Source organism: Rhinichthys klamathensis, unplaced genomic scaffold, assembly GCF_029890125.1.
Source record: "Rhinichthys klamathensis goyatoka isolate OS25496 unplaced genomic scaffold, OSU_Roscu_1.1 h1tg000566l_1, whole genome shotgun sequence".
NCBI lineage: Eukaryota > Metazoa > Chordata > Actinopteri > Cypriniformes > Leuciscidae > Rhinichthys > Rhinichthys klamathensis.
Window position 1 is genome coordinate 221,264 of NW_026607032.1, and position 23,737 is coordinate 245,000.

The following is a 23,737-nucleotide window of genomic DNA, read 5'->3' on the forward strand; positions in this document are numbered from 1 at the left end:
TCCCTTTAACCTCAATTAGCATTCTGTACCTAATCCCCGATTTATTACCGGTTTAAAAGGTCTTCCTTGAAATAATCAGCTATTTAATCATGATAATGATGCTATATAATGTACAAAATACATTTTTTATACAGTAGCCTATTTCAAATCTTTTGAACTGGGGAAACAACCTACATTACATTAAGTCATATTTCGAACAGCTTGAAGGTGTTTAAAAGCAACCTGGCATTGATTAAACCGCTCTTGAACTTATATTGGGACATATTTCCTGGAATATGGGACCCCCAAGATGGGACCGGCGTTTTCAGCTTGCACATTGTTCCGTGAGATGGCCTTATATGACTATTGCCGTTATACTGTACAACCATGCAAACCAATTACTGGACCAAAGGACTCCCATGAGTTGGAAGGCAATACCATTATAGATCCCCCATCGTGTGTAACAGTTGGTAACATGTGGCCATCTTTTGGTTTCCTCAACACATAAACCAGTCCAGATGTTGGAAAGTGTGTGAAAGATGACCTATCAGACCATATTATGTTTTCCATTTTGGTCCAGGTTAGGTTCTGAGACAGGTTATGAGATTTTGCAACTCGGCCTCAGAGTCAAGAGGTTTCTGAATGGCAGTACTGCCATAAATTCTAGATCACAATGTAGTTTTTGTTTAGACAGGGTCACAAAGTTTGCTGATTGAATTCTGAGAAATTCTTTGAGGCTACAGTGACATTTAGCAACTATGCTAGGTAGTGTCAACTATGCTAGCTATTTATCTCAGTAAGATTCATCTTGCAACCACAGTTTGCTTCCTGATGCACTTTGTACTTTCGGCATATGACGTAATTATTTTTGCGACTGTTCCTCTCAATACATTTAACTCTGTTGAACTCAAATAGGGCTGCTCGCCTCTTTAAAGCTGCTGATTACCAATCAACCCAATATGACCCGCCTTTGCAGCTGCATTTTTGTGATTGTAAATGAGCTTCTTCAAAGTTATTTTTGTCGGCCCATAATTAAGACATCAAAAAAAGTTTGACATACTGAGTCATAAGTCCAAATGATGCCAAAAGTCACATTTATAACAGCAGAAGTTAAACATTATCACATTAAAATTAAATTATGACACAAAAAGTAAAAATTATGAGAAAGTCAACATTATAACAAAGACAATTATGACAAAAATGTGATTCATAATTATGCTAATAATCATTTTGACAAATTTTTTAAATAGTATGTACATTTTTTCTTTTCTCATAATTATATATATATATTTTTTAATCTCAAATATGACTTTTATTTCATAAATATGATGTCACAATTTTTACGTTTTATGCCATTATAATGATTTACCAAAAAAAAAAAAAAATTCTTATGTGACGGAAATAAGCTTCCATTTGCTTTTACATAGTTGACCTGTGCTTGCAAAGAAAGTAAAACAATATTTTTTTCATCAATGTAAAAACTCAGATACACTAATTATGTGTACAAAAGATGTAAAAAAAAAAATTAGGGTCAGTTTACGAATTAACAAATTGATATTTTTATTCAGCAAGGATACAATCAATTGATAAAAAGTGAAAGTAACGACATTTATGATGTAAATGCTGTTTATTTAACTTTCAATTCATCTTTTTTTTTTTTTTTTACCACAGTTTCCACAACAATTTAACCTCTTAACTGTCAACCCCCTTTTTGAGAATTGATGTGAAAATGCACTACCCAAACTTAAACGCTTGTAATTCATGAAGCCTTTGGACTAAAGACTTACGGTTGGTCTCATTTAAAAGACGACACTTGCCAGATTATTGTTGAAGTGGAATAAATTAATAGAATTAAATTATATAAAAGTTATTGAAGTTTAAGTTTATTGTTATGAAAATATAATAAAATATATTTTTTTCTTTTATTAAAATATATATAAATTAATATAGGTTTCAGCCTAAAAATGACATAAAGTCAAAGCCATATATCTAACCAAGTTGTGTTCCAAATTTGAAGTTGATATCACAAAAATTGAAGTTCCCATGAGATTTTGTTTAGGCGTAATACCAAAAATACCCACTGGGTGCCATTGCATTCCATTGAATTTAATTGTATGCATTCTGCCATAACAAATTAATAAATTTCTATCCAAATATCACTTCTGTCACTAAATATGGAACCTTGAGACTCAGACCTTTCTGACAATATGTGTTTTGTCAAGATTAGAACATTTTTGATAATAAATTATGAAATATGATGCCAAAAAGGGGAGGGGCCTAATAAAAAAATACAGTTTCTATGGTAACGCAACGTCCAATTTCAAAACGGTTTTCACAGGATGAATTCTGAGTTCGTAAGCTTTCAAACGAGACCTAACTTATGATAACTACTAAAATATGTGATGTAATAAAAAAGGTGATAAAAAAGATAATATTATATTTTAGAGGATAATATATATAATATACTTTTTAGAGGATAATATTATTTTATAATTTTTTATTGACAAATACTAGATTATATATGTTTTATTGTGAACTTTTAGCATGCAAATCAAAGTTTGAATGATTAAAAGTGTAGTTGTTGACTTTTTGTTACAAAGGTGAAAACACCTGTAATGATACAGATTTTTTTTGATGCGCACTCTTGTCATATATTAATCCATTACTCTTCCAACATATATTTTTTCTGCAAAATCATCAACATATATGTATTCTTGACTCTTAGACCTTTCCAACGATATATAGTTTGCCATGATTAGATTAGGATTTATTAGAACAATATTGAAGTAAACTTAAATATCCCGCTACCGGGATGGTGACAGTTAAGGTTAAGCAGCATGACTGTTTTATTCATGTATATATTTCTTAGGCACCAAATTAGCATATTGGAATGATTATTGAAGGATTTCGTGACACTGAAGACTAGAGTAATGATGCCGAAAATACAGCTTTACCATCACAGGAATAAATTATATAAAAAAAAAAAACAGAAAACAGTTGTGAATATAATAGACGTCTATTGAAAACATTGAAAAATCTAAACCAACTCTGACTTAAAGTAAATGTAGCAAAACAAAAGAAAAAAAAACAACAACAAAAAAAAGTTGTTTTTCAAAGCCACGTCTTCCATCAATTAGCTGAGAAACGCTGGCTTAAATAAATGGTTTGTTTTGTGCTGCCTCTGGCTCTTTAATCTTACCTTTCAATACTGTCTTACATCACACATTTTAAGACATCTTTTTGCCTACAGGAGAAAAGAAATGCCAATGGAAATCCATTTTCACAGTGCAACAGCTGAACCAAAGAACTATGGATCAGTGTCAGCCAATCACAGCACTGGATTGTGTTGATAGGACACACTTCAAAGCACTAGTGGCCTTGATAAAAAGCCTTGCACACCTTGCTCATCACTCTTCATTTAGCACAGCAAATCAACCATCCCAACATAAACACACACACACACTATTCATTTGTAAAGTCTCACATGAACTATCAAAGCATAGACTCACTCACATCCAGACTTTTTCTTGCTCATAAATTGCAGTTAATTCACTATTTAGAAGCTGTAAAAAGATACGTTTATTCCTCCTATGATCTGATATAGAACAACATTGCTGTGTAGGAGAATATTATAGCTCAAATAATTTGACATCTAATTAAAGCAGATACTGTAAAAGAATAAATAAACTTTCAAAACATTCATACAATTTATGTATGCAGACAAATCAAGCAAAAAAAAACAAAACAAAAACAGCACCTCTCAACAAGCCCCACCTCATTCATTCATGATGGGGAGTCATCATAAAGTTCAGGGAATCTCTTTAAATCTCCATATTTCTTAAAAGTGTGATTTGGAGTGAAGCCTATTCTGGTCATACAAAGCAACACAAAAATTGGTTCTGTGGGTCATCTTCATTTTAACTAAAGTCAGAGAGAGTGAAAGAGGAGAAACGGGGTGATCATAATTAACCGAAAGCATTCAAATGCCAAGGAGAAATCCGTTCTTTGCTCGTTTAGCGAGAGATCCAGAGAGCCCCTGGTTTTGCTCTTCATTTGAAGGACAGTACAAGGTTGCGTTTGCACGACAACGATGTACTAAAAACGGAAACATTTTTCCTTTACGTTTTTCGCAAAAATATGACAACATTGTCAAAACGAAACTGTATTATGCATGCCAAGCCAGTATTGTGAGGTCTGACTAAACACGTGTATGACGTCAACGTTTTCATAAATCCCAGTTTTTGTAGTTTACTGTACACAGGGACAATATTGGTATCGTTTTCAAAAACTTGCAACACCCTCAAAACACTGTTGCCGCGTAAATGAATGGCCAAAATGCATAAAAAGTTTTCAGTTTTTAGTTGAAAACGGTGTCGTGGGAATGGTCCCTAAATGATCTCTGGCTAAAGGTTAGGACCTCTGACTAACCAAACCTCGATCCACTTCTCTCCAATCTTCAGGAGCACTAACAAGATCAATGGGGAAATAGGGAATGTCAAAAGAAAACAATGCACGGCTTAGAACAAATTTACTAAAGTTTTCTCATGGGAATGACCTCTAGGCTTTTAAACTCCTATACTCTTCTCTTTTCTTATAGATACAATGTAATACCGTCACTGATTCGCTGGTCTTTATGGATGAAAAAGGGATTTTTTCATCAACTTTGTTTCTTAAAAAGGGCCAAAAAGTTGACAAATATCACACTAAACAGGCATGAGCGGAGACTTTAGATGTTCCAACTTTTTTTTAAAGCTTGACGCTAGTTATGATCTCATGACTGAAATGCTTCTCCCTAAGGTCGATTAAGTCTTCGTGAGCACGGCAGATTTATATTTAGCTTTAGTTTAGCTCTGTGAGCTCTCATTCCCAGATAAGGGCAATATCGAGATTGATCGTTGACTGACACACAGAAAGAGGACTTGCAATGTGTGTCTTGAAGCCTCGAGAGCTGAAGAACTGAGGAAAATATGCCTCCTTTGTGGTTCTCATGCGGGTCCACAGCTATAGTGACATTTACTGATCCCGTTCCCCCCTCATCTCATCATTGATCATTTCCTGTCCTTTCTCTATTGTTCTCTCCATAAAAAAAAAATACAATTCTTCTTAACTTAGCTGAAAATGTGAAGCCAATGTATTATACGAATGTATAACTGCAAACACTAGATTTCCTTTTTTGGGAGGAGTGTGGGTAGGGGGGTTTGGTGCGGTTGGCGTGGTGCAGCAAAGTTCAGGACTCGAAAATGCATGGCCTGCGTAAGCAACAGGGGTAACGTGCCGGAAGCATGTACACTAACCTAATACACAGTGCATGGCTCTGATGGTTATTCTGTTAATTAGAAATTTCTGTTCATCTGCCCTTATTCACGAAACATGAGCAGAACAAATTTCTATGTAAATCATTTTCATGAATCAGCTCTCATTAATCTATTCGTACCTAAATTGTCACATTCAATTTAATGGGACAATTTATACACAATTGGTTTTTATGCATTACGTACACAGAAATCCGTTCCGGTCTGCCTTCATAAAGGTCCAGCCCATCTAATATGGTGACCTCATTGACGGAGCTCATTGATAGCGTTACAGTTTTGTATGATAAGTCAAACATCTGAGCCTGCTATGAACCCCACAGGATGTTTATCTAGATTATAATATTTCAGTAGTCCAATTTGTAACCCCCAATGAAGATATTCAGTTAGTGAAGACATCTGCTTTCCTTTGATTTGAATTGTTTTACAGCAGAGCACCCAGAGCTCATTCATCAAGCTCCTGCACCACTGCAGGCATTGAGCTCCTGCCCTGCAGATGTGCAGCTCCAGGGAGCTCCTCTGACAGTCAGGCCAAGAGAGCGGCTCTACACCCTTTCCATCTTTTAATCAGCTTGCTCTTTTTCTTTTACTTCATACTCATACAATTCTGCCTATAAATGTGCCCTTTTTTAAAATAATTGCATTTAAATTATAATAAATGCAAATTTTTAAATAATAAAACAAGCATTTTATTCAGTAGTCTTCCATTGAAGATTTTGACAAACGTTTATGCATATTCCATAGCACTAATTACAACAAAAGATCTCGCTCTCGCTCTCTGAGACTGATTTTTTAACATAATTAAACAATTCTATATGACATAATATAAAAGCTTACCAAGGCTGCACTTATTTGATCAAAAATACAGGAAAAATTATAATATTGTGAATATTATTACAAATTAAAATAATTGTTTAATATTTTAATGTTTTAAAATGTAATTTATTCCTGTGATGGCAAAGCTGAATTTCTAGCAGCCATAACTCCAGTCTTCAGTGTCACATGATCCTTCAGAAATCATTCTAATGATTTGGTTCTCAAGAAACACTTCTTATTATTAGGGGCCAAGCACCGAAAGTGCGTAGGCACCTATTGAAATCGTTGGTGTTCTTCTTCCTCTTCTTCCGTTTCTTCTTCTTCTTCCGCTCTGGAAGTCTATGGCAGCCCATAGAACCGCTTGGGAAACATTGATAGAGGACAGTCTGAACTGTCACCATAGTAAATTTACATCCCTCGAGTACCACCAACTGTCCAAAGTTTTACTCATGTTAATGCTAATAACTTTTGAACCATATAAGGGATAGAAACAAAAATATTGTTTCCTCTGATTCCTTAGCTGAAGCCAATTCGATTGCACCCTATGATGTCATTTTCCGCCATGAAAAATCCATAATTTTGAATTCTCCGAAAAAAACTGCTTTTTCAAACTACTCCTAGGCCTTTGCTCCGATTTTTAAGAAAATTTAACCAGATCATCTTCAGACCATGCTGACGAAAAGTTATGGAATTCATGTTGATTCGTTAAACCGTTCTCGAATACCACGCAAACTTATTTTATTACAAACTTATTTTGCAAGTCTGCGAAAGCTGCTTATTTCTCGAACTTAATTGAATCCAATCACTCTGGTTCTGTTTTCTGTCATTCAGTCTGTTTTTAGTCCTTTTGTTAACTGTCTGTTGCCTCAGATGCTCTATGTCAAGGCTTCCTACGTTTTTTTTTTATTAACAAAATCACTAACCTATGACTTAGTGTCTGCCTTAATTTAACTGTCCCGCCAATCTTCACACCTCCTTCTGCTTTGGACTTATGGACTTATTTTCAAGGGCACCATTTATTTTCAAGTATTACAGCTGTATCTTAATGCCATCTTTTTATGAATGAAAGGCAGTATCTCTAATATTATAGCTACTGATGTCTCGATGAAAATGATTTCCCCCCAAATTTTAAACATTAGGCTTCAAAAAATATAAAAACTTTTAATTTAAGTGAACTTAAAACAATCCTCACTTAAACCCATAATAAATGTAATTTACCTGTACCATACAGAAATTGAATACGTTTATAAAACAGTCCGCACTGCATAAATTATAAATTAAATATAGATTAATCCTTATCAAAGCTACAAGCGTTCTTTAGTCAAGAGCAGTGAGTAATTTTCTCTGTTCCCTCTGTTCTTTAGGTTAACTTTACTGACAGACAGAATTAATGGCTCCTGTCACTTTAAGATCGGTCCTGCTGACAGGATCTCACGCATCTCATTATCTCACTACTATTTACTTCCATTTAAGATTTTATTTAACTCATTTAAGACTGTTCTTGTGAGGATACTCGACAAAACTGACATTTTGGCATAAATGTCTGTGTTATTGTTCGTTCAAGCGCGAAAGAGAACTCGATACTGGCGTCGTGTGTGTGTGTGTGTGCGCGCGTGTGTGTAAGGAGGACATTCACTGACAGCGCGTTCTCTTTTGTCTTGTCGCGCATGAGTGGTTTAAAGCATTTCCGTGAATAAGAGCATGATCATAACCCTAGCTAAAGGAAGACAGAAATAATGCTGCGTTAATTGCGTTAAATATTTGAACACGTTAAAGCTGGACAAAAATGAATCGCATTCGAAAATAATATTTTTTTCCTCACGGCCGCACGCCGGAGATCCGGCACGGTGCCGGAATACTTTAAGCCCTGATAAGGTTTTTCAATCTGGTTTTAGGTCTGCTCACAGCACTGAGTCCGCCCTCCTGAGAGTGTTAAGGCCCTTTCACACTGAGTCCGAAATTTTCGTATGCGTTTTTTTCTTATTCGTGATTCGGTGGCTCTGAATTGTCAAAACACCATTCAAACTGCTTGCTACGGATGCGAAAAAACGCAGAAAATCGAACCCGATCCGATTTTTTTTATGACAGACAGAAATTTCAGAGGCAGTGTGCAAGCGTGATTGACATAACGTGAGGTCGTATTTATTTTTTAACGAGCGAAAATTTCAGACGTGAATTTCGGACTCAGTGTGCAAGGGCCTTTAAATGATATTTATCTCTCTACTGATTCTGGAGATACTGTGGTTCTTGTTCTCTTAGATCTTTTGCCAGCTTTTGACACCATTGACCACCATACTCTTTTATCTAGACTAGAGTCTTGGGTGGGTCTAAAAGCTTCTGTCCTGAAATGGTTTCAGTCATACCTGTCTGACAGAAAGTTTTTAATAAAGATGGGTAATTTCTACAGCTCCATGACACCTCTGACCTGTGGTCTTCCACAGGGCTCTATTTTGGCTCCTTCTCAGTTTTCTTTATACATGCTACCTCTGGGCGCTATTCTAAGGAGTCATGGCGTATCCTTTCATTTTTACGCGAACGACACTCAAATTTATATTCCAATCAAGAGAAACAACCCTGCAGCGATGAATTCTCTTCTGCGATGTTTAGAGGAGGTTAAAGCATGGCGGTTAAAGCATGGCTAGCCCAAAATGTCCTCTTCCTAAATGAAGACAAGACTGATGTCATTATGTCATTGTTTTCGGCCCAAATTAAAACTCTCAGTGTATAAGTCCAGAGTTAGAGAGTCTTATCGGCTTTTAAATCCCCAGGGGTGCGGAACTTAGGTGTTCTTGTTGACCAGCCTTTAAAATTTGACAAACATATCTCAACCGTAGTCAGTTCTACCAGAAAGACTCAGGAGAATAAATACCGTAACAATTATACATTTATGAACAGCCCAGCAAGCAATATTATGATATAAAGTTTCTTGGCGTACGCCCCGTCCGTAGCTCGCAATCCGAGGGTACGGACTCTGCATTTCCTGCCTGAAGACGAAGGCAGGGGCACAGCCGACCCCCTGGCAGGTATGGGAAGGGACCATCCTGGTGGTGGTGGGGAGGATGGAGGGGAAGGGACCATCCTGGTGGTGGTGGGGAGGATGGAGGGGAAGGAACCATCTTGGTGGTGGTGGGGAGGATGGAGGGGAAGGAACCATCTTGGTGGTGGTGGGGAGGATGGAGGTGAATGAAAGCGTCAGCATCTGCAAACTCAGACGTGTAAGTACCGTTCTTCTATACTACAAGTTTTAGAACATGATTGGATAGATGAGAAGGTAATAAGTAACAATTGAGTCTTTCCGGCAGAACTTACGCTAAAGCTTTCATTTCCAGTTTCTACCAACTTCGTCTATTGTCTGAAATCAAAGGCTTTCTCACTCCGAAAACTCTGGAAATGGCTGTTCATGCATTTATAACGTATCGGCTAGATTACTGCAATTCCTTATATTGCGGTATATCAAGTTTTCACATTGCTCGTCTTCAGTCAGTCCAAAATGCTGCGGCCAGACTTCTACATAAGTGTCGCAAATATGACCACATCTCTCCGATTCTCAAATCTCTACACTGGCTGCCAGTTCGACAGAGAATAGACTTTAAAATTCTACTTTGTTTTTAAATCTCTTCATAACTTAGCTCCTGCCTATCTCTCTGAACTTGTTCATCCCTACACTCCTTCCAGAAGCCTAAGATCCAAAGACCAGGCTCTGCTGGTAGTCCCTCGCGTTAGACTCAAGCGTAGAGGGGAGTGTGCATTTGTGGTGGCAAGGCCACAACTCTGGAACACCCTGCCCCTTGAGATTAGAACGGCCCCTACTCTGTCTGTTTTCAAGTCTCTATTAAAAACCTACCTGTTTTCTTTAGTATATTGACCTCTTCTATAAGGTTGGTTCTACTATTTTATATTTGAGTTTGATACTGTTTTGCCACTCCTGTATTTCCATTCTATATTTGAGTCTGATACTGCTTTGCTACTCCTGTTTAACGACTTTATATTTGAATCTGAAACTGTTTTGCCACTCCTATTTTTATATTCTATATTTGAGTCTGACACTGCTTTGCTACTTCTGTTTTACTATTTTATATTTGAGTCTGATACTGTTTTGTCACTCCGGTTTTAAGGTTCCGCTTAGCTTTGCTGCTCTTATTTGTGTTTAATGTGTTTTTATGCAGGTCTTACTATCTTTTTAATCTGGTTGTTCTGTAAAGCACTTTGGTCAGCCTAGTGGGTGTTGTAAATGTGCTATACAAATAAAGTGAACTTGAACTTGAACATTTTACGTAGTGCTTGCAAAAACAGACGTAAGGCTGTATCTAGCTTTATCAGACCAAACTTGGTACATGTCATCACAAGCATGACCTGAGGCTACATGCTGCGTTTCGGCGCAGAGCCACCTACTGGTCCGGAGATACAAAAAATGGCTATTTTTGCTTATAACTTCTGAATGGTTTGTCCAAAAACCCTAAAAGTTAGATGTATTGCATCATGCCGAGTAGACTGATATCCAATTTTTCCATATCGACCATTTTAGGCGTCAGCCATTTTTTATTTTGTACCAAAATGCTGTATTTTATGAACGCATGAAAGTATTGTTACGAAACTCGGTATGCGTCATCAGTACGATGCCCTGAAGGAGCCTGAGAAGTTTCAAACTAGCACCACCTAGTGGTAAAATAAAATTTTCAAATGCTTATAACTCTGGGTGGTTGACTTATTTTCACGGGAGTCATCTCCTTAAATTCCTGAATCCTTGCCGAGTTCAACGATACCAAATATGCTAGGTTTTGCCTTACGGTTTGTGCAGCGTTGTGATTTAGCACTTAAAAAACGTTTGTCAATATCTTCGAAACCGTTAGACAGATTGAGACGAAACCACCGTAGGAAGTATGGAAACATAGGTCGTTGGACATTCTCTAATGCTCAAAGGTCAAAATTTTGATAGTAATTGCCACAAAATTGTTCATACATATAAATGTAACGAAATTAGATATTTTCACACAAATTTGGCTCACTCTGAGGACATATAAAAACAATTGTGAGATTGTGCTTCTTGATGGCTCTATAATAGAACAAAACAGGAAGTTTACAAAACAGTGTAAACCTTAGACTCATTCATCGTGAAGCGTGCAAGCGATTTGCAAAGATATAAATATTAATATAAAGGTTAATAAAACGTTACACTCACCAGTTGTTCTAGAGGTTCAGCAGGAACACGAATAGCTGGTACCGATCCTTTATTCATGAGCAGCTTCTTAGCAAAACCAGCTTTATACTGATCCTCGTTTATAAAGCAGTCTGGTGAGAAATGATTCGCGCAAACATGAGAGCATTGACGTTGCTCGTGGGGAATATTCCCTTCGAAAACAAAACTCAGCCACTGCGTCTTCAGCGGTTCGGATTTAGGAACATTAAAATGACTGCTGTGTTCGTAATTACACCCAAGAACAGAACACCACAATCGCTTAGACGCCATTCTGCTCATAGACAGTGCTCCATCATATCAACAATGACCGCGTCGGTCCGCGCAGACTATGATTGACAGCTGGCTCACGAGCGAGGGCGGGTCTGTGTTGAAACCCGGCTGTCAATCAAGAATCGCGGGAGGGGCGTCCGACCGTGTGACGTCACACGGTCGAACGGCTTGATTTGAGGCAGGGGAAAACATATAAGTAGATTAAAACAAAAACACTGGATGGATTTTTATCATTATATGATGGTTGTGTACAGGCACTGCCAACACACATTTCAGTACGATCAACTTGAAAAAGTGCATGTACCATTATATGACCCTTTAATAGATCTCTTAATAGATCTCTGAGAACATAGATACCAAGTTTGCCATATTTGGCAAAGATTTCTATTTCAAATAAATCCAGTTCTTTTTATTAACATTTTGTTAATTAAAGAATCCTGGAAAAAAGTATCATGGTTTCCACAAAAATATTAAGCAGCGAAAACAGTTTCCAACATTGAAAATAGGAACCATCTTTAATAATTGAGCACTAAATCAAAATATTAGAACAATTTCTGAAAGATCATGAGACACTGAAGACTGAAGTAATGTAAGTAAAGTATATTATACTGTATCTTTCTTGTACACATCTCCCACACTCAGAAATACACTCTCTTGCAGTGGGTAATAATCTCTTTCGTTTCCAAGTTTTCTGATCCCTTTTCTCCCCTCTCTCAACCCTCACCCTCACGCTGTAGTGGCCACTGCAGAAGTAGGTAAGCCTGGCTTGGGTGTTACCCTCCCACCTCACTATCATACAGGACATGTAATGGGAGAAAGGTGAGAGTAAAAGAGAAAGAAAGAGAGAGAGAACGTGTTGAGTTGCGGAGAGATAAAAAATAGCATGCATATCGTGTAGGAGATGGAGGAGGTGAGAACATGGCTGTCATAAAAACAATTCTTGTGTCTTTTGCTGCCCAGTTTTTTTTAGCACAGCTTGTCTGTAAAATCTATATTTCATCTCTTGAATTCAGAATATTATGATGTTGAGTTGGTCCTACTATCAATAATATATTGAAGTCAAATGTTACATGCTTAGTATTGCTGATGCTCAAAAAGCCATTTTGCAGGTATATCGCAGTAAATCTTACAAGAGCATTAGACGAGACTGCAATAAAGTTTAAATACCTAGTCGACATAAAAGTTTGGAGTGAATCAATCTGATCTGTAAACTATAAAGCTCTTATAGTTTCAAAACCAAAGATGCATTAAAAACTTACAAATGTGTTTCTAGATGAGTATTTTAATCTGCTCTTGAGTGGTGCTGCAGTCCAGAGTGAATCTTCACTGATAAATTAACAAATAACCTCAGCAAAGCGGGCTTTTCCCTCCACAGACGCACCCATTATCTCAAACACTTAGGGCCCTATTTTAACGATCTGAAACGCAAGTATCAAGCGCGAAGCGCAAGTAACTTTGTGGGTGGGTCTTGGGCACTGTTGCTATTTTACCGGCGGGATAAATGACTCTTGCGCCCGACGCAAGTTTAAAAGGGGTCGGTCTGAAATAGCTTCATTATTCATAGGTGTGGTTTGGGCGTAACGTGAAATAAACCAATCAGAGCGTCATCCAACATACCCTTTAAAAGCAGGTGCGCATGTTGCAAGGCGGATTGTTATTATTATAGCGAATTTACCAGACGCGCGCCAGGAGCGGTTCACAGCCGAGGAGACCGACGTTCTTGTCAGGACCGTGAAAGACAGAGAAGTGACGTCGTATGGGGATGGGAGATTTTTTTTTTCCCTGGTTCTTGACGGACAAACTAATTTGTCAGATGTCCTTATATACATATGTGTCTTGCGACTATTGGGCAAACAGGTCTGATCCGTCATTACTACAATTAGCCTGAAAAATTTGGGTAAATGTGTAAGCTAGATTTAGGCCTACATTTTTTTTACATCTTCATGAACACCACAATGATTTCCCTCATGAGTTAATATTTTTCCTTGTTATAATGTATGATTTGCAAAAATAAAAACTGCTGCATCTGTGTTGATGAGAGAATCAAACTGTATGCGCGTTGTGCACACGCTACATTATGGCCAAGCATGCGCGCTTAAAATAGCATTATGAACAACGCGCCACTGACTTTAGACCGGGTTTTTTCTGGTCAGTGGCGGAATTGTTTTCTGGAACTGCAAAATAGCACTAGGGAATGTTTGCGTCGAAACACGCCTCCTTTTTGCGCCGACCCGCCCAGGGAGCGCAAGTTCATTTCCTAGTTTACCGGCGTGCGTCTGTGGAGGGAAAAGCCCGCTTTGCGCGGGTGCAAAATAGGAATGATACATGCGTCAGTGTACAAAGTCATTTGCGCCGGGTGCAAGATAGGGCCCATACTGTTTATTAAAGATGACTTTTAAAACTGGATTGATGCTCTTTTTGATAGTATGATTCGAAAATATAAATTTGCCTCTTCAAATTATAACCATACACACAAACACTCTTTCAAACACTCTCTCAAAAATAGTAAAAAATAATCATAAATAAATCAATTAATTAGGGATTTTCTTTACTGAAAATAAAAAACAAAAAAACAAAAACTGATAGCAGTAACTCAAAGCCTTTCATAAATGTTTGACATTCCCTCATTTTTTGCCGAGGCATTATTCCAATATTTTAATTTCCTTCAGCCGATTTGTGAATATTCATAAGCTGTGTGGTAGACATTTCCCCCTAAACATTCAAAAATGATTAGGTGGCACACTTCAGTTGCGGAAGGTTTGTGCTATTTGGGGCAATATGGTTTACCAGAGTCTCCAGAGAGCTCATTATCCATATCCAAAGAGCAGGACCTTTAGCTGAGTCACAGGGGGTATTAAAACCCTGCCCTGTGTCTGTTCTTATTCTCACCACAGTCCACCAGCAGCTGCCTAACACCAAGCGTATGGATTCACCTGCATTCTCAGAGTCAGTTGCATGGACCCTGAGGGTCATGATCGGAGATCTCCACTTATTTGTGGCACACGTGTTTAATGTCATTGAATGATATCAATTGAATTTTTTTTTTATTTTTTATAAAAAATTAGGGCAGAAATGCTGGTTTCAGCTCTACATTTAACGCCATAATAGGATGTCTATGTCAGAGGCTGGCAAAATGAAGAATAATGGAGTTTTCAAGTAGGCAGGGAAACTGATTTAAAACCATCTGTCATAGAGCTTACATTTTTGTGTATTGCAAGGTGATGTCCTCGGGAAGCAGGCAACGTGGTTGATTCGAAGGGAAACAAGTTATTAGGCCGAAACAGCAGCTATAGGAGGGCCATTATTTATCTGACTTTATCTAAGATACCAAAACTACGGTGTGAAGGTGGATGGCTTTGAATGTCTCTGCTTCGTCAAAAATATAAGCATTTAAAATGTTTGTCAATTTACATTTGCAGGCTTTATGCTAATTGCAAATTGACAAACAGTCTGAGGTGGTGTAGAATTGGGCTGGTAACCAAAAGCTGTAGGTAGTAAAATAAATGCTGAAATGTTTACGCACATCCAACAACACTTAAACAGCATCACACAACATAAAGTACAGAAATAAATCTGTATGCTACTATTATATTACATTATCATTATTATTGTGCAAGATCTCAATCCAGTGTATCTTCATCAGTCACTCATTAACATACAAATATTCGGTAACACTTTACAATAAAGGCTCATTTGTTAACATTATGCATGAATTAACTAACATGAACCAACAATGAGCAATACAATTGTTACAATATTTATTCATCTTTGTTAATGTTAGTTTAAAAAAATACAGTTGTTCATTGATTGTTCAAGTTAGTTCACAGTGCATTAACTAATGTTATAACAAATACAATCTTTGATTTTAATAATGTATTAGTAAATGTTGAAATTAACAATAACTAAGATTAATAAATGCTGTAGAAGTATGTTCATTCATAGTTCAAGTTAACTAAATTAGTTAACTAATGAAACATTATTGCTACCAAATATTATTTTACCTTTAACCATAATTAAGATGCCATAAAAAGTTGTAACATCCATCAATCAAAACAAACTCTGTCATCATTAGTATCATTACTGTAGAACTCAGAAGAATTAATTTTGAAGAACACCCAAAACAACATTGGACCCCATTGAAAACACCTCTAAGACATTTTTCGAAATATCTTCTTTCATGTTCCAAATAAAACAAAGTCATACAGGTTTGGAACAACATGAAGGTGAGTAAATGTTGAGAGAACTTTTATTTTTGGGTGAAATATCCCTTCTGTCATTTTTGTATACTGTCTCTAAGTACATTGTGTCCACAAGGACTTTTTATCAAATAGATAATGTGGTGATATCTTTGATCTTAAACACTTTACCTGAGTTTGGATGACAGAATGAATTATATTTTAATGTTAAGTTATATTGAGAGCATTAAACGCACCCATAATTACCGGATGGGATGGGATGGATGGCAGAAAGCGAGTAGATTTGTTCTAAAGATAAATCAGCTCTTAAAACAAGGTCATGCACATTAGCAGGGTGATTGAATATACTTAATTGAAGACATCATGAAGAAAAGAAATCGAGCTGAAGATGTGCCAGTGTTTAGGGTCAACTTTTTTTTTTCAATTTAGAAAAGAATTGTGCACCCAAAAATTTAATATTTGGTCATCATTTACTCCCTCTTATGTTGTTCTTGAACATGCAGTATGCAAAAACCTGTGCAAATATGTTGTTTTTATGGTGTTTAAGGTGTTTTTGCATACAACACCATCAATCATCCAACTTATATTGTATCAGGATGTTAACCAACAAAAGAAAAAACAAAACAAAACAAACAAAAAAACTAAATCCTCATCAATATAGGCATGTATAGAATAGAGAGAAACAAGTTTTAGGTACATTTTGCTGGCTTCCAGTGTGTTTAGTTGAAAAACTACCTAGTTTGTTATGATGGATGGGGTGTAACATGTATGTGTCCTTTATTGCCAGTTTAACTACTGCAATAGCCACTTGCCCTTTTTTATGATAGCCTAATTAGTTGTTACAGGTATTTTATACAATGTTTGGATGTTGTTTGGATATGTGCCTCATGATTTATTGCAAAATAAATGGGAATATTATAAGTGTGTAGTCCCCCCCCTGTGTAGTCCCACCCCCTTCTATAAAAAAGTTATAGAAGTTTGAGTTTATGGAAATGTACAATGTAAAAAAATGTATTATTTATATTTTATATAAAATATATATTTTCAAAACCTGGGCTACTCTAAAACTGCAGAAAAAGCAAAGCCAAAAATCTGAGCAAGTTGTGTTTAAAATTTTAGGTTGATATCTCAAAAAATTAGCTTTCAGTAATATTTTGTTTGGGCGCAGTACCAAACTTTTTCACTAGGTCACAACCAGACTCCATTACTGCCCATATAAGGGCGTCACCATTTCCATATGTGTTTTGAGTGATTTGAACCATTATTTCCACAATTTTCATAACATTTATGAAGTAGACATCCTATTCAGAAGTAGTATGGGAGGTTTGGCAGATTGTGATATGAATTCAACCTCTAAGAAACACATACAAAGAACACGCATGTGTGTTATAGCTCGCTGCCACATCACAAATGGTGAATTTATTATTTTTTTCTTTATATTCAAAACATTTACAGACCTTTTTTTTCTAAAATAATTGAATGGATGCTATCTTTTGAACTCTTGGCATGAAAACAAACTGAGGTTTCTACCATTTTTTCATGATTTTTCATGTACATTGCTATTTCAAAATAAAAGGTCTGAACACGCCTTAGGAGTATGAAAATATTCTTGTTACAAATTGATAAATTACTGTTCCTCTGTGATTTATTTAGAAAATCAGTCACCAAATATGGAAACTAGAGATTGTAAGCTTTCAAATGATATATAGTTTGTCAATATTACTAAGTTTTTACTAAGATATTATTGTTTTAAAAATATAATGGCAAACGTCCCACCTGTGGGACGGTGACAGTTAAGGGGTACAGTTGTTAAGAAGTTAAGTAGTGACACCAGCCGACCAAAATTATATTATTATATTCAAAGCACAACTGAGCAGAAAATCGTATTGCAATTGTCTCTGCATATTATTAAGGCACTGATGAATGTAATGTTGTGACTGAAACGTTTGCCATTCCTCAGTAAAGCTGTTTTTTAATCTAGCTTTTTTTTTCCACCTGCATATTGTATAGGCCTATATGCAAGTTTTGTGGCTTACACACCTAGACTTTTTGAACATTTCCAGAGTTTTTTTTTGTCTTCAGGAATTAAAAAATAAACAAACAAACAAACAAATAAATAAATAAAATTAGTGTATAGCGCAGCTCACATAATTTGGTATTGGAAGTATTTGATGAGAAATGTTTGAGTTCATATAAAAATCTCTTCTTCTGAGTGATTTTTGACTTGACAAATTTTATCAACTATGTTAGTCCTTTTTTAAGCAGGATCATTACTGTTACCACATGGCCATCAGTACCACAAAAAGCGTTTAGCAGAACATTAATGAAGTACTCACTGACACCTTGGATATAGATTTTCTAACTCCCAACAAAAGACACTTCCCCAATGACTGGGTGATTATCACACTGCAGAGCACCTACAGCTTTCATTTTGCTGTCATTCACCTTGTTCGTTCTCATCCCCTTTACCTTGTGTTTTCATTAAGAATAAAAGAGTACAGTTCGAGGCCTCTAGCATGCCTTGTAGGATGACCTTAGTGCTTATTTCACGGTTTTCGTAGAAATGCCTGTGTATCACAATGTATTTTTTTTCATGTTCACACCACTGCTATTTCATGAATGCCCAAGGGCACATTGTCACTATATACTAGACATAAGCATAGAAACCTAAAACCTTTATGGCTGAGTCAGTCTATAGACGGTCTAGCAGGGGTCGGCAACCTAAGGCACGCGTGCCAACACTGGCACGCGGAGGGTTAATCGCTGACACGCAAGCAAGCGCGAGAGAGGTGTATGTATTTCATTCAGATAAAGTAGCATACCTCCCACCACTTGCATACAGATCAACATTTTGATGTAATAATTCCTCGTAGTAACCGCTTGTTTTATTAAGTTAGGAGTTATTTATACTATTAAAGTGTGAGAATTAAACTGCACAAGTCAATGAAAGCGTGCAGCTCTAACAAACCATTAGCGCGACCACTGCGCATCAGCGCAAACAAGTTATCCGACTGACAGCTAACAGCTCGTTCCGCTGTAAATAGTTAATGCTATACATTTCAACCAAGTGTATAGAGTCCTTATCAAACATTCTATAGCTACATATTAAAATGACTGTGATGCATGTGGAAACTCCGTTCATGCGTACCTGGTCACTTCATGTGTTTTCTCTGATCGGAAAGCTATCCAATCGTGAGACAAATGCCCTCCGACAGAGAGGACACTTCATTTTCGAGATGAAACTGAACAAAATGCATCTGATTGTTGAAGTCACAAATGTAAATTTTACTCTTCCTAAAATGGTAAAAAAATATATATAATAATAACATGCGAGAGCGCGTCATAACAGCTTCCAGTTTACAGATATGACAGGGCTGCTGCAACACGCATCGCCTCAGATAGCCTATGGCTGAGCATCTCTTCAGCAAGCCGACGTGCAAACTGCTGCAAATGAAACTGAAAGTTCAGCTTACATTCTGAAGCTCAACACACAGTTGTCTTCATTAAAAGTAGTCACAGTAAATTATCTTACCAGTGTTGATGCCACTCTTGAAATTAGCTAATGATAAATAAAATGCAGGTCATATCTTGCGAACCTGAATTTGCATATAGCGTGGGAATTAAATATTCAATTTATATTAGATTTGCGGAGATACAGTTATTCTGTCAAGTGTAAGTGTAACACTTTTAACAAAACTGAAAGTAAAGAAGTCAGTAAAAACACATGAATGACCTAATTCATAAATAAACATGAATGAAAGTCTAATTTAGGCCTGAAAACAAAGATGGCAAATCTAAAATAAATTTCATGAGAAATATTTCAATGTCTTTACTGCAGGGCTGGACTGGCCATCAGGCATACCGGGCATTTTCCCGGTGGGCCGACGTGCTTTGTGGGCCGATACATCTCGTACTTTAATTATTATTTTGTTTTTTATTTGTCTGAACGGCCCATAAAACTCGTACATCGGCGGCCCATTGCGTTTAGTTTTGTTTAATTGGCGGCTCTGGGATCTGGGTGTAATGCATTGGACAAAAAAGTCAGCGTAGGTTTTTTTTTTTTTTTTTTTTACAGACCGGCGCATGATGAAACTCATAGATCAGCGGCCAATTGGTTATTTTCTTGATTGACACTGGGCTGGTCCAATCACATCTTTAAATAGCTTTGAGTGAGCGAGTGAGCGAGCAGTGTCAGTGTGTATCTGTCAAAATAGTCAGAGCGATGGAGAAGAAACGCATGGAATATGCAGTGAAATAGCGTGAAAAAAAAAGAAACTTCAAAGGCCCTTCAAGTGGCTGATGAGGATAGTAAGGAGGATAAGGAGAGAAATAAGTGAGTGTAGAGAACTGTGGTAAGCAGAACTAGACTACTTTCAGAACACTTAGGCTATGTTGGAACCCACTGCCCAGTTACGCATTATTTCCACATCTGCATATTTGATGATTATGCATTTTATTAGAATTGTAATGAGACGAGTTTGTAAACCATGTTTTTCGCCAAAATAAAAGCTTGATGCCGTTTCCGTCAAAATAAAAGATAATGTGTTTATCTCTTTCAAGTATAGAAATTAGTACGAAACTAATTATGAAAGTTGCTTTTATTTTTCAGTGCATTTGTTTTACAACATATGGCTATTACTGCCATAGGATTAATATTATAACTATATAGTAGTGTAATGTATACAGACACTATATCACAACTAAAAGAGTTTTGAGTTTTTCTTTGTTCAATTTGCACACTGAATATGGGATGGAGCTCTTTATTTTGAACTCTCAAAGTGTACCAGATTGATGAATTTAACATTAAAAAGCACAAAATTTTCTTACAGGGGAGCATGCCCCCGAACCCCCCTAGAGGGACAGAGGTGCACTCACCACAGATTTCACTAAATCCTGATTCAGTTATTACATGGCATTACTGGTTTTTATAGGAAGTGGTATACATATTCAAGGGTTAGGGTTAGGGTTAGGGGGGTAGTATATGGGTTGTGGCACATGATGAACTCGGAAACTTAAAAATGGCACTTTATGACAAAAAGGTTGCCGACCCCTGGTCTAGCCTATCTCCAGAAGTGATTTCTGTTAACGTCACACTTCTGTTTTCTCTCCAAATAAGTTCCGTCCTAACCGACCTTGTACATATACATGTTTATGGGCTCAGCTGAGTGGAGCTGAAGCATAAAAACTAGGTGAGCCTGCCCAGGGGCCTCCTGAGTACGGAGCAGCGCTGGCCTGCATTCAGCTTTAGCCAGCCAGCCTTCTCACATCTGCCCTTGCCCCCTTTTATTGGCTGAACAGATGTGACCAACCTCCCATGGGCTGTGTTGAGTTTTACTTCCTCAGCTCCTGTCCGCATCCTCTCCAAAATGGAGTTTATTCTGACAAAACCATAATTTGGGTGCTCTGAGCCAAACTACTATCTGCATATGTAGACAATAGTCTTTTTTTTTTTAAATGACTGTTCCAGTATTATTATTTGATTTGTTTTTAACAATTTATGGATAGGCAAAATATTTTTGCTCTGTTTATCACCACAAAAATTGTAAAGGTTTATCTCATAAAATAAAAAGGTGCATCCTAAAGCATAAAACATTGGGTATCATTCACTAACCATGGGTAACCATGTGTAAAACCAATGCGTCTTCATGCATAAAACATGATTTATCAATAAGATAACACTTACATTTGTTCTACATTTAGGATGACATTTAGAACTAACTCAAATGTTACATAAAGAACATGAACAATTGAATAATGCATATTAGGGTTACTTATAAATAAATTACAATTGAAAATATAACATAACATTTATTTGCACAGTATGAACCTTCATTATAAGTGAATGAGATGCAATATATATAATATAATCTAAACCATAAAATTAAATTAATATATTTGTTAAGCTTACCTTTGCTGATATCCTGATATTCCAACCACAGCTGACGTTGGACTTGCTTGTTGGGATACCATATGGTACAGGATTCCTCAAAGCCATACACTGCCTCCTGGATAAAATGGTTGCCAAACTCTTTTAAAATGGACACAAAGTCACTGCGCAGGGTAGCCCCATCCAGTGAATGAATTGCTGAACTGAAAGCTGAAGTAGAAAGGTAAAAGAAGGAGGCTTCAGAGAATCGCATTAAACTTTAAATTCAATTTCACATCTCAATTAAAAGCAGAAGCTGCATAATAGACCAAACAAGAGAAAAGATTCCAAATTAATTGAGCTGTGATGAAGATTACAAAGCTTTACTAATAAATGTTGATTTTCAGTCCAGCTACAATTTGCTTTAAGTATTCAAAGCATTATTGCCAAATGGTGATTTTTAAAACATGTACACATACTACAGTGCAGTTAAGATGTCAAAGCAAAGAATGTGGGAAGAGAAAGAGTGAAAACATGATCTGTCAGTGTGCGGAGTGAAATGTTATCTGGGGAAACAAAGGAAGGATAAACAACAAGGCCTGTAGAGGTATTGAGTGCTTTTGTGTAGGTTGATGTCTGACCTTTTAAAAACTCGTACTGCTATTTTCAACACAGTATATACATCATAAAATTAAATGTAAGAATTTGAATTTCCCTGCGGTACTTTAAAATATAAAGTACTTGTTTGCACGCACTTTTGCAAAAGTATTGAAGACCTCTGAAAAGTTTGGTAGACAGCAGAACTCAATGGTTTGCAAGTTAACAAAACATGTTATTCATTTAATAGAAATGTTTCATGTGGGTATTCGAAGAGTGGTCCAATATTTTAGCACAATGACTGAATGACAAATGTTGGCCAATAATTTTGGGAAAATAAGGCATTTGTCATATTCGGCTTTCTCTCACAACCTTCATGCCCAGGTTTGTAAAATGACCTCAAGTGATAAGATGCAGAAAAGGCAGGGTAAAAAAGTGGTAAAAATCAGAATTTAATTTTTACCACTTCCCAGTCATATGAAAAATGAATCCTTTAATGGTAATGTGATGAGAAGAGAGGGGAACTGATTCAAGTAATAAGAGCAAGGAAATCACATTTTAAAGGCCAGTCAGGCCATTCATTAATACAGAGTATTTTTTTAGAACTGCACTTGGGATCTGACATCTGCTCATTAAATATATAGTGTTCCTTAAACAAATGAAGCAAATGCCCTCGCAGTGAAAATATGAGGCCAAAATAAAACTAAAGTGCCAAAAACAATGCCAACTTTATCCATCTTTGAAGTTTGCTTTTTGTCTTCTTTGTCTGCATCACTAGCGTCACAGAATTGGAAAAAAATAATGAATGTTCTCAAACTGGTTTCCTGAACATTCCACCAATCTGCCATTGGTTGGTCAAAAATAAAGTCCCACTCCCAAACTTAGTCAATGTTGCTGTTTCAGAATGCTTAAACAGAGTAATGTTTTGATACCAACAGGTGGCTTTCTTTTGGTGCTCTCTTAATATTAAGCTAGGGTAGTAAAAAAGACTTCAGTTTTAAGTCCCCTGGTTTTAAACACACTTGCCATCTGGAATCAACAAAGCACTGAGAACTGCCTTTTACACCAGGCAGCCATATTTGTTGGTATTGAGTATGATATTGGCCAGCTACCCTGAAACCTCTTCCTAACCACAGAATGTACTGTAGTAAATACTTGATCGATATAAATAAATGGAAGAAGAGTGAGGGTGTTTTACCTTGGGAGAGGGTCCACTGATTGAGCTTCACATGGTACATAATGGATCGTAGCTTCCAGTGCTGAACCAGTGGGTAACCTGTAACCTCACTGTAGTTTACCATTCCTAAAATATACAGAGGGCGAGAAACAATCATATTTTAAAAAACAAATATAAGACCCAATTTAAGACCCAAAGCAATTGACGAGTTCATGGATCTCAAACAGTAAGTTGAGGAGTGATATATAGAAGAGATTGCCCCTTGTTCATCAATATTTTGGGCTTGTTGTATTAGAAAAATAAGATTAAAGGTTTTAAATGCATTTATCT

At 36.7% G+C, this 23,737-nt stretch overlaps 1 protein-coding gene across 4 annotated transcripts in view; it reads right to left on the reverse strand.

Annotated features, from left to right (window-relative positions):
* astn1 (astrotactin 1) overlaps positions 1-23,737 on the reverse strand; it is a 267,683-nt gene that overhangs the window by 91,336 nt on the left and 152,610 nt on the right. For 3 of the 4 annotated variants that reach the window (XM_056239481.1, XM_056239480.1, XM_056239479.1), the window contains 2 exons: positions 23,429-23,533; positions 21,676-21,864 (listed from right to left, as the gene is read on the reverse strand). The exons of the other annotated variant lie outside the window; for it this stretch is intronic. In XM_056239481.1, coding sequence (XP_056095456.1) covers positions 21,676-21,864; positions 23,429-23,533 — 294 coding nt within the window. The remainder of the gene's footprint in view (positions 1-21,675; positions 21,865-23,428; positions 23,534-23,737) is intronic. 4 annotated transcript variants of the gene reach the window in all.